The 15,768-nt window shown below is 40.7% G+C and overlaps 1 protein-coding gene across 1 annotated transcript in view; it reads left to right on the plus strand.

Moving 5' to 3' along the window:
• Window positions 1-15,768, plus strand: part of LOC134311235 (calsyntenin-2-like) — a 72,087-nt gene that overhangs the window by 50,230 nt on the left and 6,089 nt on the right. Inside the window, exons 9-13 of the mRNA XM_062992838.1 lie at window positions 1,583-1,732; window positions 6,209-6,394; window positions 7,254-7,511; window positions 7,988-8,109; window positions 13,916-14,078. Coding sequence (XP_062848908.1) covers window positions 1,583-1,732; window positions 6,209-6,394; window positions 7,254-7,511; window positions 7,988-8,109; window positions 13,916-14,078 — 879 coding nt within the window. The remainder of the gene's footprint in view (window positions 1-1,582; window positions 1,733-6,208; window positions 6,395-7,253; window positions 7,512-7,987; window positions 8,110-13,915; window positions 14,079-15,768) is intronic.

Raw genomic sequence — 15,768 nt, forward strand, 5'->3', positions numbered from 1 at the left:
TGCTAATTGGATATGACTACATGTGGAAAAATGTTTGGGATTTTTTTTATCTCACCCAACTGAACATTTAATGCAAGCCAGGACTAACAGTGCAACATTAACCGCCTGACCTCATGATATTATTTCAACAGAACTGGCAGAAATTCTTCCATTCACACATTCTACTACCTATTTAAATACAGTTAAATTTAGCTTGTTGTTATGCTTAATGATGCTGCTCGAGCTTTGTGGGCGCCTCAGACACCTGCAGATTTAATGGCTTGTCCTCCTTTAGAAGCTCTGGACTGTAGAAAGTGGGAGTTTGAGCACCAGCAGAGGTCACCATTTAATTGCAAGGTCTCCCCAGACTCCAAACTGGTTTCTCAGACGTAATGAGGCTTGGTGGAAATTGTCAACCAGCGGATCTTTCTCGAGACTCGTCTGGCTTGTCTGGACGCCCGTCCGTGGCCGAGTCAATAGCTTCTGGAGAGTCTGTGCTTAGGAACTTACATAGTTAACATGGTTGTTACAGTCAAGTCAGACATAAAGGTCCTCATGAGGGGTGGTTGAACGCCGGGCGTGCTGATTGGTCCACCATAAGTGGTGGAAAGGTCCAGCTAAAGAAACGGGATGTGGAAGCTGCAGCGTGAAGAGAAGATTTTTACATTTACACCATTATTGTGTGTGTGTTTGTGAGAGAGAGTAAGAGTGTAGATGTGTTTATGCATATGTGAGCCTTTGAAATAGGCCAATTCCCTCCCACCTCTGCCTTATTTTCTATTCTATTTACACATTTCCCCCAATTATCTCCCAGTATAGTCATATCCAATTACCCGATTCATATTTGCCTCTGCTGCTGCAATCCTTCACTCTCAGTGTTAGGAGAGCCACAACCATCGGACACTCCCTCCGACACGTGTGTAGAGACGGCTGTTTCTTATTACCTGCAAGAGGTGGGTTCATGTGGGGATCCGTATTGGGCACGGAGAGTGACGCGCTGATCTCCATGATCCCCTGTCTTATTGCGTCTTATTGCGTTGACTCCCTTGATCAACCATCAGAGGTCAGAATCGCAGCAGTTATGAGGAATTCCCACAAGCAATCCCACCCTCATGGATGAGCCAATCATTGAGCGTTGGATATAAATAATTCTCTTACGTTTACATTTGAGTTCAATCTTTTAATACACCAAAGTAGAATTTAATACTGAAAAAAAGGGCATTAAAAATGTATTAAAACAGCCAAAACATATAAACATCATTTTTAAATGTATATGTGTTACTTTGGACTAGTCCAAGAAATAAAGATATTTACATTTACGGCATTTAGCAGGCGCTTACAGTACTGTATACACAGTATAGACAGCAATTGAGGGTTGCGGGCCTTGCTTAAGGGCCCAAGAGTGGCACGCTGGCAGTGGTGGCGCTTGAACCAGTGGCCATCCAATTATTAGTCCAGTACCTTAACCGCTACAGCTACAACTGCCCACGGCTACAGAAATCATGTGGGATGAAACACTTTACATTTCATGCCTATTATCATGTTTTTTTTAACATTCAGTGATTTATTGATTTTTTTTTGCCTCTGCTTGTTTTTCCTGAAGGCAACATCAGAAACACAGAGCATCTGAACTACGAGAAGCAGCAACTCTACAAGATCATGGTGAGCGCCTACGACTGCGGCCAGAAGAGGGCGACAGAGAGTGTGTTCGTCTACATCCACGTCAAACCCATGTGCAAGCCTGGCTGGCAAGGTCAGTTCAATGCTCTTCTACTTGAAGATTTTATGACTTTCATGGTTGAGAGTTGATATCATGAGTTTCATGGTTGGGAGTTGATTTAATGAGTTGTATGGTTAAGAGTTGATTTCATGGGTGTTTTGGATGTTGAGAGGAATCTGGATTCCAGTTGTCTGTGACATCTTGGACAAAGTACGTTCACTGTTTTTAACTAACGGTTGTCCAAAGTGCATGTTTACATTGCCTTATGCTTTTGCTTCTGCTGTAAAACCATTTTTCCAACCATTAAAAATATGGTCCGTGGCGCCCAGATTCTGAACTCCCCAAGTTTCAAACTCAGCACTGCTACTGGTCGGCTGGGCACTCTCTACCAGGCAAATTTGCAATGCCAACAGCAGTCAAAATTGGCCATTAAGTTTGCTGGGTGGGAAAAGACTGGACCAAAAAAGTGGATGGGGTTTTCGCACACAGATTCTGGCCTTATGCTTAAATTCACTAAATGTGTGGGTGAATAAGAAGGGCTGCGTACGTGTTGGAGGGAGCATGAGTCTCCAGCAATTGAATTGAATACGGCACTATGAGCACTATGTGGACACCTGACCGTGAGTGTATGGGACTACCTATTCCAAAAACCCTTAAAAAAATTGGTGTGTCTGTGCAAATTTATGCCCATTTAGATGAGAGAACATTTTAGAGGTCAGGCAGTCATGCTGGACATGAAAACCTGACTCACAATCATTCGATTTTATCTCAAAATGTTTTAGTGGGTTTATAGGCTCAGGGCTCTGTGTGGGCCTTTGGAGTTTCTCCACATCAAACTTATCAAACCACGTCTTTATTGACCTCATTTTATCCAAAGGGGCCTTCCATAAACTGTTGTGTTGATACAAGGTTGAAAGCATTTATTCTTTATTTAATATAACTGATTTTATACACATTAATTTTGGCCCTATAGTGTAGCTCAGAGTAAAGGACAAATGACCAAATCATTACAGGTAAAAGACCTTAAACCCAAGACTGAATGTGTGTCCATGGCAGAAGCTTAATTTTGTGTTCAGTAAACTATTTTTATGTTGATCTGGACGCATGCTTTGGATCAGTTTTTGTTTATCTGACTATAGAACTTAGTTCCAGTCCCAGTCCCAGTAGTGTTTAGTGCCTCTGCTTCAGGCACTTTGTGGTGAGTTGACAGGAAAAGCTTTCTTTTGGCATGAAGGTGGCGTCTGATGGTAGTTTTGAAGGCTAATTTTTACTGTATCTTGCCAGCAGTGATCCTTGGGGGATGTTTTGCCCATTTAATGCCTAATTTTTTTCTTTTCACTGTGCATGAAGGCTACTTGAAACTTGGTTCCTCATCTAAGCAAGTTTGTCACAGTTCCAGTGTATCAGAAAGTTTTAATTATCAGTCTAACTGTAGATACGGACACTTTTAGCTAGTTTTTATACTCATGTCCTGACTTTTAAAGGCCAACACACTATCCTAATAGCACCACTGGGGATTCAAACCCTGGATTCCAGCAGTAGTGAGCTAGCTCAATTTACTGCTGCGCCACCTGAGAGAGTACTAAAACTTTATCTATGCAAAACTTGAGAGTAAGTCTCTTTTATTTACTTTGTTTGTTGTTAGTAATTAGTTAATCCTGCCCAGATCGTGGTAAGTCCAAAGCCTACACAGAGGTTCTGAGAACAAAATGGGTAGGCGATAATAGGCCATCAAATATTTACCCATTTACTTGCTTAGTCACTCCTAGGGGCAATTAAACATATCCAGTTCCCCTACTGGTATGGTTTATGACTATGTGCTGTTCACTGTGCCAATTACGAAGAGTAGGCAATTGAACTGGCCGTGCATCTAACAGGCACAGTAGGTCATGCCTGAGGGAGAGAATGTTAACAAGGAAATGCAGCGTTTGCTGTCTGGTCGAGGCTTCTTCACGATTGGTGGACGATTCAAAGAGGGCTTAGTGTGACTCCACATACGGGTGGTTCTTCCAGACCGCTTGCAGTTAAAAAAAGCGGCTGGCGGCTGCATGTGTGTCAGACAGGGTGAGTGATAGTCTGCAGGTCTTCTCGGCCATAAGGGGTTGCTTGAGCAGGAATTAGAATTGACCAGATTGGGAGAAAAGGGGAAAAATGCTTAAATAATAATAAAATAAATACATAAATATTATCATCATTGACCAATCACAATATTCTGTATTAAATATCAAATATGAACAGTGGCTTAACGTTTTTCAAGCGACCCACGTTTAGTTCAAACAATGCATCAAAACGCAACACAAAATGATATATACTTAATGATATATATTTAATAAAAGTGCTGCCAATCTGGTCCCACTGTGGTTTACAAGGTGTAACATAAAGTGTATGTGTAAAACAAGGGGGCGTATGTGTACAGGTTAATTTTTTGTTTACGTACCTGTTAAAATTTTTTAAAATTATTATTATTTTACTTTGCGACCCATTTTTTTGGCTCACGATACACCCAAAGGTCATGACCCAGGGTTTGAAAAACTCTGTTCTAGCCTATCACTTTTGAGACCTGTGATGACCTCCATGTAGATCCCCATCGTTTTGGAATAAAATGTCCAACAAGCTCATGGTCGGGTTTAAATTGAATACAAATGCTATTCCAGTTAGGCGTACACGGCACAGTTTGCCGAGTTAGCAGGATAAACAGAGATGTTCTCGCTCTCACTATCAGATAATTAATCAGGTTTAAGTAAACATGTTCAGAGGCAGAATGTGTCTGTCAAAAGTTTAAATCCCTGTTTGTGCAGAGCTGTTCGTAATGAGCGCCTCTACACGGCTGCAGTCGTTCCAAATACCTGTAAGAACAACAGCTGAGCTCCAGGATCACTGTAACGTGGGGCAATTACAGACCCGCCATTACTGTATTAGACCGGGATTAATAAACTATCTATATGTATTTATCTGTCTGTCTGTCTGTCTGTCTGTCTGTCTGTCTGTCTGTCTATCTATCTATCTATCTATCTATCTATCTATCTATCTATCTATCTATCTATCTATCTATCTATCTATCTATCTATCTATCTATTTGTTGTCCTATCATGATTTTTACCGTGACCTAGACAGCAAAAAAATGAATCAAAACAAAAATAAAATGGTGGCAATTTGTTCCCACTGTGGTTACAAGATGTAACGTAAAGCCTAAAGTACAAGTTCAAGTCATTTTTATGTGCCTGTTAAAATTCTTTTTTTTTGAGACCCACCCAAGGTTTTAAAAAAAAATCCCTGACCTAGAGTGAGGTTCCTGTTACATGTAAAGCCAAAAGCAGCTTCCAAAATCCATTATGTAATCCTCTACATATGAACTGTATATCATGTAAACAAACAAATCCAGTCAAAACATGATTTACATCGTCAATAATGTTTCCAATATTTTAGTAATAATAATATGGCAGGCTGCTACACCCAGTAAAATAAGCGGTCAGTGCTTGGCAGTCGTAGCCACCGCTATTCCATTCATTAGGTAAAAAGCGAGGTTAATGATGGAGGTGTCAAATCCAGTCCAAAAAGAGACAATCACACCCTTTAAAAGAAAATAGATTTGTCAGTCAAGCATGGCATTCTAGTGGCAGTCTGTAATTGGCCACCCTCTTTTTCCATCCAGGGCCAGTCACTATATGTCAGTCCTGATCTCTTTGCCCGCCCGTTCAACCCTTTACCCTGTCAAGCGGTCCTTCCTCATCCATCTAGAGAAATTAACAATTCAATCAGCAGTTTAAAAGCCTCTAAAAAGCAGCTCTGCTTGTCAGGTCTGCTAACGTCAGGCTTTTGTATCAAGACGCAGTGATTCTCCTCGCCTATTGAATGCACTAATTAATGCATCGTTACCTGCATTAAATCGCTCGTCAGCTGCTTCAGATTCTGAGCACCTAAGAGGTTGGGTTATCAACACTGTGTAAGGACCTTGGTTGCCCAGGGCGCCTGTACAGATAGTGGAGGAGCGCAGAGATTGGGGCGTGGCTCTTCAAATGTGAAGCTTCCCTCACGCATAAATCCCCCAAAGTACGGGAGAATAAGGAGGGATTGGTAGGACTGTGCACACGTCGGAGGGAGTGTGTGTCAGGCGCATATACACCCTCCTTGGACGCCGTCAGGGTCCCTAGCAGCGGATTGGCTATGCTAAATTGGGAGAAAAAGGGGTTAAAATGCATAAAAAAATCCAAATAAATAAATACATAAATCACATCAGTGCCGGATCTTACAAATGCTCTTTTAAATGCATAAATGAATTTGCACAACTTTCCACAGACACACTTTAAATCTTGTGAACAGCCTTCCCTAAAAAGTGGCCACAAGTGTGTGTGTGTGTGTGTGTGTGTGTGTGTGTGTGTGTGTGTAAGAGAGAGAGGTTTATCAATATTTATGCACACAGTTTTGAAATAGAATGTCCAACAAGCTCCTGGTCGCCATACAGGGTACATACATGATTAAATACCTGCACTTATTCTGTTTCATCCTCAGGCTGGAATAAGCAGGTTGACTATGAACCAGGAACAGGCAGCAGGCAGCTCTTTCCTGTGATGCACCTCGAGACGTGTGACAGTCCGGTGTCCTCAATTAGAGTCACGGTGGAACTGCAGACCAGCCACATCGGGAAGGGCTGTGACCGAGAAACCTACTCGGAGAAATCGCTGCAGAAACTCTGTGGTGAGCTTCAAAAGTGAATCATCAGTGTTAATGTACTTTAAATTTCTGTTTTGTTTTCTGTATTGGTTATGTACAGAGGTATATAAAACAAGGACATGAACTGTATAAAAACAGTGTTTTTATTTATATTAGGGGCAAAGTAATCCAACAAAATCTTTTAGCCTTTTATTTATAAAATAGATATTAAACTGGTCATTAGTAGGGTGTAACGATGCACCACAAGACAGTTAAAAATCGATTCACATGTGTAACGATTCAAAACGGTTGACTATATATAATAGTATATATTAATCAATATTCACTTTAAACAGCAGAGTGCGCTGGCGCTATGCACCTCGCCTGGTTGACGTCACTACAGGGTTGCCAGGTTCGGAATTTTCCAGCCAAATTTATTTATGTGAGGATGCTTTCTTTATTTGTATTATTCATTTATTTATTTAATGTGGAATTTATTTCATTTCAGTTTTTTTTTTTTACACAAAAAGGGAAATGTTCAGCATTGTTTTGCATAGTTTGTACCTACCTCAGAAATAAAAGGACATTCATTATTTAGATAAATAAAAGATAAGCACAAATACAGTATTTTCTTTAATTTTTTTGTCATAATTTGTCTTTAATTTTATTTGGTTTAAAAAATCGGGAACAAATCGTATTGTGAACCCAGTATTGTGAATTGCATCACATCATGGGTAGAGTGTATCGTTACATCCCTAGTCATTAGGCCTCATTATTATTGTTATTTAATGATGTCCATGAGAAAAGCCCTTGTGTCACGATCCGTGACACGATTTTTATGGCCATGAATTAGGTAGGGTCTTAATCAAAACTCGTGTCATTTTCCCTTCTGTGATTTCTCCAGGTGCTGCTTCAGGCAGCGTGGATCTGCTTCCAACCCCCAGCGCCTCCACAAACTGGACGTCTACCTTGCTGACGGACGACGGACGAGACAGCGACCTCATCTTTCATTTTAATGGACGACAGGCGGCCAACATCCCAGAGCAGGTGGCGCCTCAGAACCTCACAGAGCAGTTTACCATCGCCACATGGATGAAGCACGGCCCCAGTCCTGGACTCAGAGCTGAGAAGGAGACACTGCTGTGTAACTCAGACAAGACTGGTACGAGCTTTGCTGTCCATATATAAGCTGGTTTATATAACGTATGATCGAGGCTGTGGTGTGATGGTGCAAGTAAACAGTTTAAATAATGCAAAGTATTTGCAAGTATTTGAATTTGGAATCTTCTCACAGCTGGCCGGGCGCCTACACAGACATCGATTTGCTAGTCCGAGGGAGGGAAGAAAGTAGGGTTTCTTCATAAATGTTGTAATTATGACCTCTACTGGCTGGTTGATGGTGCCTGTACAATGAGACGGGGGTTAATGGACATTGTGACTCTGCGACTATTAATAATAATAAAAAATGTCTCACCATTGATATTATAGTCAAAATAATGAGGATCTGACACAGTTTCAGTACCCAACCCATGCTTTTAGATGTGATGTTCTGCTATCACACTGTATGTTCAGTTTATTTTGAACTAAAAGGACTAACCATGTTTGTTTGATGATGTATTTCCTGTTACTAATAAACAGAGATGAACAGGCATCATTACTCGCTGTACGTGCACAACTGCCGCCTGGTGTTCCTGCTGAGGAGGGACTTCACGCAGACGGACACGTTCAGGCCGGCCGAGTTCCACTGGAAACTGGAGCAGGTGAGTCGCTGCTGCAAGTCATGCCCATCCAAGCTGGCAGGGGTGGTGGAGGTACTGTCGGACAGAAAGAACCTGGAGATGCTGCAGTCTGTACACATTCTGTACACATTCAATTTATACAGACAGACAGACAGACAGGTAGATAGATAGACAGACAGATAGACAGGCACACAGATAGATAGACAGATAGACAGACAGACACATTTTCACTTTTGTAACCGCTTATCCAATTAGGGTTGCGGGGGGTGCTGAGCCTATCCCAGCTTTTCAATGGGTGCAAGGCACACAGTAACACCCTGGACGGGGTGCCAGTCCATCGCAGGGCAGACACACACACATACACATTTACCTATAGGGCAATTCAGTGTCTCCAATTAACCTGACTGCATGTTTTTGGAGGAAACCGGAGCTCCCGGAGGACCACCCCACCTGGGGATCGAACACAGGACCTTCTTACTGTGAGGCGACAGTGCTACCCACCAAGCCACTGTGGACAGACAGACAGATAGACAAATATTTATAGATATATAGACAGATAGATAGATAGATAGATAGATAGATAGACAGACAGACAGACAGACAGACAGACAGACAGATATTTATAGATATATAGATGATAGATATGGAGATGTCATTTGGTATAAATTGTAAAGTGGTCTACAGCACTGGAACGTTACCTGGATGAAAAATGTTAAATAACTAAACACAGACCTTACATTATGAATTTCACAGCAAATTGTATATTACACAGGAAAAGGCTCATGTCACGGTCCGTAAAGTGATTTTGACTGTATTATCATTATATTTATCTGCTGATTACAGTGCTTTGCACAGCTCTTTAGTTCTCTAATGTGCAGAACCAGCCCAGGTTGATTGTTGGGCTTTTTGACACAATAGAGTCTCATCAGGACTCTGAGGAGACGTTTAATGTCCTCCACTGAAACTCCATTTTACACTATTGATTTTGTTATTGATCTTTCTTAGTTCTGTCTCTCTTAAGTGTTCCTCTCTTTCACTAGAAAGCATAAGAGGAAAAAGTCACAGCAGATCCGCTGTGCACTTTAATCCCTTCACTGCTAATGGAGGGTAAAATGGGTTGCTTTGTGATGACTGTTGTTCTTGCCATGTTTACTTTAAAGAAACCGTTGGTGTCTTGTGTATTTTTAAAAAATTGGAAACATTGTGAGGCTTGAGCCTAAAGTGAACCTGAGTTCATGTTGATTTCAGAGAGACAATGCCAGGTTTCATTCTGTATGTGCTACAACAGTGTGGCTTTGGTGTGCGTGCTTGACTGGCCTGCCTGCAGTCCAGATCTGTCTTTTATTAAAAATATATCGCACGTCATGAAGAGAAGATTCAGAGAACAGCGACCACGGACTGTTGAGTCTCGTATCAAGCAAGGAGGTTAAAATTCCACCTGCAAATCTTGCAATTAGTTTATTCAGTTACAAAACCATTAAAAATAATAATTGATAGAAATAAAAAGATGGTGTAGAGAGGTAAACATGCCTTTGTTCCAACTGTTTGAGTGTATTGCAGTCATCAAATTAATAAATATTTAATTGAGTTGGTTTGTGAACACATTGAAGACACTTTCTTTGTAGTTTTGTCGGTTAAGCAGGTTAAGGTTCATGACACCTTACAACTCACAGACACTTATTTTTATTGCATTTGGCAAAATGTCCCAACTTTTCCAGAAATGGGATTTTTAATAAAGCAGAAGTTATAGCTAAAACTCTACCTAATTCACGGCTGTGAAATGTAATATGCAATTTGTTGTGAAATTTAAAAGGTAAGGGTTGTGCTTAGCAATTTAGACATTTACTGTTTAATTCTAACTATGAGGTGGTCCCAGCAATTCTACGGCAATTCAGTTAGCAATCGCTTAGTCAAAATGTCCAAGGTGTCGAAGTCTTAAGCAGCTAAAAACACAACTCGGGTAACTGAGTTTGGAAAACTCACAACTAATTCTGTGGACGCATGGGGGGTCAAAACGAGCATGAGAATTTTCATCTTTATGACTGTAGCTGGTTGTTTTAAGATTACATTCAACTATTAAGGTAGCTGTGCTGTGTACTGTAGCTTCCATTTATTTTATCATTCAATTTATGAGTGTAAGTAGGTAAGTAGTAGTCTTAGTAGGGCCTTAACTAAAGCACATGCTAGAATCTTTATTGTGTTAAATAGCAAATTGACTGTGGTAACTTTGGTGCTTTTGGAGCACATTAAATTGGATTTTATGTCAAAATGCACATTTTTTCTGTCAAAATGCACATAAACAACATCTGTTGTTAATGTCAGGTGACTTTGGGTTTCTACAACATCAACACACTGGTGCTGGGATGTTCTCGGCTGTTTCCATTAATGATGAACTTATTCGCTCTTCTCCGATTTAAGATAAAGTGAAATTGAACTCAAAGGGCTGTCCACATACTTTTGGCCAGTATGTAGATAATCGTATCTTTTTAGAGAATCTGTGAGCTGCTTGTTGGCTTCATTGTGAAGGTCTGTTTTAATATTTCAGATCATTTGGTAGCCCTACAGCGTGAGATAAAACGTCTTAAGGGAACAGCGGAGAGCCTCAGATGTTTCTTAAGATTGCACCCCACCAGGAACTTCCAAATTTGGCCCATTAGATGTTCATATATTTGCAGCCAATTTCAGCCAATCTTCTGCTTCAGTGATCAGCTCGTCCGCACTCCCAGAGCAATCAACAGCTCTGCCTGAGATTAAACCAAAGATGATAATTTTATCCTCTTTGTTTTTGTCAGGAAGGTTGTACCACATCAATAATCATCAGCCTTACTGAATTCATTTAAAGATTAGATTTTCATCTGCTGTGTGGGTGATGACAAGGTTTCTCAGTGTTTAATCTAGAGGGCAACAGACTCAGCACAAGCAAAATCACAAAGTGGCATCTCATGAATATTTGGCGTGTGTTCTAATTCAGTGGTCCCCAATCACCGGGCTGTAGACCGGTACCGGTCCGTGGGTCATTTATTCCCGGCCCGCACAGAAAGAATGAATTATTAGAGATTGCTAGAAAAGCTTCTATTTTGGGTGTTATTGTCTCGTTGCAGCGAAAAATGCTCATTTTACACCTGTTTGTGAGCAATATTATTAAACACTTCCTTCCATATTAACAATGGCAAAGTATGTGGGCATCTGTGTCCATTTTAAAACCATGGCCAATACTGTGTCATCCCCCTCCTTGAGGTTATAATCGCCTCCATTCTTTTGAGCCTTTCAGTGGGTCAGTTTGGGTCAGCTTGGCCACTGATATTAAACAAAATCCTGGCTCACAACTTACCGATAGCATTGCTGAGTTTCAAACTCGGGCCTCAGAGTTGGTGGGCTGACGTAACATTGTGAAAAATTCAATAAATCCAGAGGAATCTTAGTCTGTGCAGGTCAAGGCCAGAAACCACTTTTGAATGTGAGTGACCTTCGAGCCCTCAGACATCTTTGCATTCGAAACTGTCAGACTACTGTAGAAGATATAAGAACACAGACTACTGTGGTAGATATAAGAACACAGACTACTGTGGTAGATATAAGAACACAGACTACTGTGGTAGATAAAAGAACACAGACTACTGTAGTAAATATAAGAACACAGACTACTGTAGTAAATATAAGAACACAGACTACTGTGGTAGATAAAAGAACATGGGCTTATTCAGTCCACCACTGCATCAAAAATGCAAAGAGAAAGCTGTAATATTTTTATTCATCATTATTAATTAAAATGTCTTACTGAGAATATCGTTTGTGCATGTGTGCTCATGTCCTACTTATCCTACACATAATGTGTGTGTTAACCACGGCTCTCATTGTTTAGGAGCAGAGGTCTCCAGAAGTAGAGTGTAAATGGATACAACCTGACTGGGAGAGAAATTTAGGGAAAAATGCTTTTAAAAACCTGGAATTATACCAGGCTTGTATAAACTCAGCATACAACTAAATATCATCATGTAGTAGAAGTGTTAGCTATGTAGCTGTTGTTGCAACAGAGTACCAGAGTAAAGGAGACCTGCAGAAACTGCAGCACTGATGATTCTTTTCTCCTTATTGCTGACAGGACAGAACGATGTTCGAGCAGAGAAGTGAACGTATAATAGCACATATGATTTGTGTTCCTGCTCTCGTTTCTTGTCACACTTTCATTTATGTATTTGCTCCAAAGGTCACAAACACAATTTACTGACATGAAAATGGATTATGATTGTTTTCTCTGAAACCTGGGGACATTCTTTGACCACATGAAGCTACAGCCTGACAAACCAATAATTATGCATCATGCCTTCTGTAAACTGTAAATAATGTAAAAAAATACAAAACACACAGGGTTCATTTTATCAACATCATATCATCAACAGCTTAGCACCAGCACTGGTGCATATAAAGAAACCTCTGTGCTTTTATAGACAACAGTATCAGGATGTGGAAGACGATAGTAATGAAGAGATTTCTTACAGAATGCTTGTATGTTTTATAAACAGTGAGAGGTACTATGAATTTGGTACCTTGGACCCTTGAAACCCCCTAGACACAAATACATGCCATCAACACTCACCCCCCACAGAGAAAAATAATAATTATTATTATAAAGCCTTGTGGAGGCTTTATGTTACATCTTGTATACCACAGTGAAACCAGATTGTACAAAAAGAGTAAGATGCATTGCTTGTGTTGCCTGGGTCACCCTAGGCTACTACTGTCCACAAAAGACCCTTTCAGACCCTTTATTTAATAGCTACAGCAGCTTATTATTACCTGTTTATAATACCTTTGTCCTCTAACAGCAGGCCACATGTTTTTTTCTTTTCTTAAATCGGTGTTATATTGTTGGTCATAAATAAGCATCAGTGGTCTTGGAACACACAACGTGCCCACAGAGAGCTGACAAAAGAGTGCTGGCAGTGTCAAAAATTTGGAATCAAAATCAGTGCTGCTGCGAGGCTTGTCTAAAATGCACCGGTTGGTTGACAGCAGGAGACGACATGAAACTTTGTTATTTTAGCAATGTGATACCAACGTACACAGAGGCCTGACACTTCTAACAGCGGTACAGCGGCTACTACAGATGTTAAGAGATGGGAAATATTTCTCATACTGTTTAAAGAATAAGAATTCAACATTGTCTTCTTTCACCCAGCCATTAACTGCTCAGACTTTCCCGCTTTGCATCCTTTTTTTTTGCTATTTTGTTTAGGCATTTTCTCCCAATTTAGCGTAGTCTTCTGCTGCTGGAGACTCCAGTCGTGTCCAAGAGGGTATTTTGGCCTGCCTCACGCTCCCTCGGATGTGTGCGCAGTCCACTGACCTCTTCTTATTCGCCCACACATGACGATGAAGAGACACACTCTGATCACTGTGCTCCTCCTCTTTCTGTACAGGAACCTCAGGCTACTAGCAGGCTACTTACACAGCGTCTTGGGCTACTAATGGGCACCTTGGGCTACTAACGGGCTATCTACACAGCGTCGAAGACCCCACCCAATTTTCAATCGGTTTTTTTACCCACCCGGCAGACTTAGCCAATTTTGTCTGCTGCAGGCACTGCCAAAATTATGCTCGCTAGAGAGCTCCTAGCCGACCATTAGCAGGAGTTAAGATTTGAACTCGAGAGTTCTGAATCCCAGTGCTGGTGTGCTAGCAGATTATCCTGCTGCACCACTTGGGTGCCCCCTCTTTGCATCCTTAATCATGGCACATCACCGCCATTATTATGCCAGGGCTTGTTTTTGTGATTAATATATTTACAGATTTAATGTAAATGTATTTCTCTTATTTTCTCTTACAGATCTGTGATGAAGAGTGGCACTACTATGTCATAAACGTGGAGTTTCCTGCTGTTATGCTCTTCGTCGATGGAGTGACCTATGACCCCTACCTGGTGACAGACGATTGGCCCATTCAGCCCTCACAAATAGACATGCAGCTGACAGTCGGTGCCTGTTGGCAGGGTGAGTGAATGAAACAGAGGGGAGTAAGTACCTGAAATTCACCCTGAAATATGAGCGCATGTTTCACTGTTACACTCCTCACTAAACCCACTTAGCTATTAATCAGGATCAGCAGAGGGGATTAGCAGCAGCTCACCACTCCACGCAGTCAATATAACGACGAGCTGTCTAATATTTAAGCTGCTAATTGTTTTTTAATGATCCAACTGGGACACACGTCAGTGTTTGAGGCAGAGTCTCACTGTTCTGCAGCTCTGAACAAAATTAATAATTTCTCATCTAATGAATTTTAAGTACCCTGATAAAAACAGCCTGGGCTAACAGACTCGATGTACTGGATTGATCCGTCTCCACCGCTTTAACTAACAACTGGAAGTGCAGATCGACACATTGTAGTTCTAAATAAACTCCATTGTCTTACGTTGATGCAGCCTGTAAGGTAGACGGCATATTTATTCAATATGTTAAATCAAAAATCTTATATTTTAATAGATAATAATATAAGAATTTTGAGGTGGCACGGTGGGTAGCACTGTCACTTCACAGCAAGAAGGTCCTGGGTTCTGTTCTCCCCGTGTCTGTTTAGGTTTCCTCCGGGAGCTCCGGTTTTCTTCCACAGTCCAAAGACGTGCAAGTGAGGTGAAGTGGAGATACAAAATTGTCCATGACTGTGTCTGACATAAAAAAAAAAAACTCATGAATGGAACCAAAGTGTGTAAAACATGACATTAATTCATTAAAACCTGACACAATCCTAATAAATAAATAAATAGAAGAATTTTGAGCATGATCAGTGTTGTCGGATGTCTGTTTGGATAAATAATTCTAAGCGAAATATAAAATTGAACCCATCAGTGTTGTTGGAGTTCTGAGAGCTGTTTGTGCTCATTCATGGGTATACAGTAGAAGCGTCCTTTTATTCACAAACCCATCAGTGCTGTTGGCTTTCGAGGGCGGATCGTGTTCACAACCACAGATATTTTTAGTTCCTGTTTTTCCTGTGCTAATGCTTTACTCTCTGATGCTCTACATGGATGGTTCTATCCCCCCATAGGTGATTGAATTGTTTTTTTTTCTAGCCAGTCACATATTGGTGTTGTGGTTGGTGTTCTTGGTTTAGTTTTCTTTACCTTTACTTCTGTACTATATGCTTTTGGAGTTTGATTTTTGGAGTGGGGAACATTTCTCAACACTCTCGCCTTACAATATAATTTGCTAGGAATCAGGGTTGATGGTTCAAAAATGATTGGGACCTAGACTAACACGTAAACCCCACTTAACATCTGTGGGGAAACCTAAAGATGTCAGATCACAAACACTAGCCATCCAATTAGGTGAAGAGATTCGGATCTGCCATGAAAAATGGGTTAAATTATATAAATCCAGGAGTGCAAAGCTTGTACAAACGTATGCAATAAGACTTCAGTTGTAATTGCTGCCAAAGGGGCTACACAGTATTAATAAAAGGGTCTGAACTCTTAATTAATTTTTGTAAAACTTATTAAACATATTAATTGTAGATTGGTGGGTAAAAAGAAACTATATTAATTCAAAGTTAAATTCACAACACAGTATAGTGAGCAAGGTCAAAGAGTCTGAACTCTCTCTGATTAGACTGTCTGTATTAAAGATTGAAGTAGGTGCTGAAGTTTGATGGATCTCTCGGTGAAAACAAACCATTTGACATTGA

This window comes from Trichomycterus rosablanca, chromosome 4 (genome assembly GCF_030014385.1).
Source record: "Trichomycterus rosablanca isolate fTriRos1 chromosome 4, fTriRos1.hap1, whole genome shotgun sequence".
Taxonomy (NCBI): domain Eukaryota; kingdom Metazoa; phylum Chordata; class Actinopteri; order Siluriformes; family Trichomycteridae; genus Trichomycterus; species Trichomycterus rosablanca.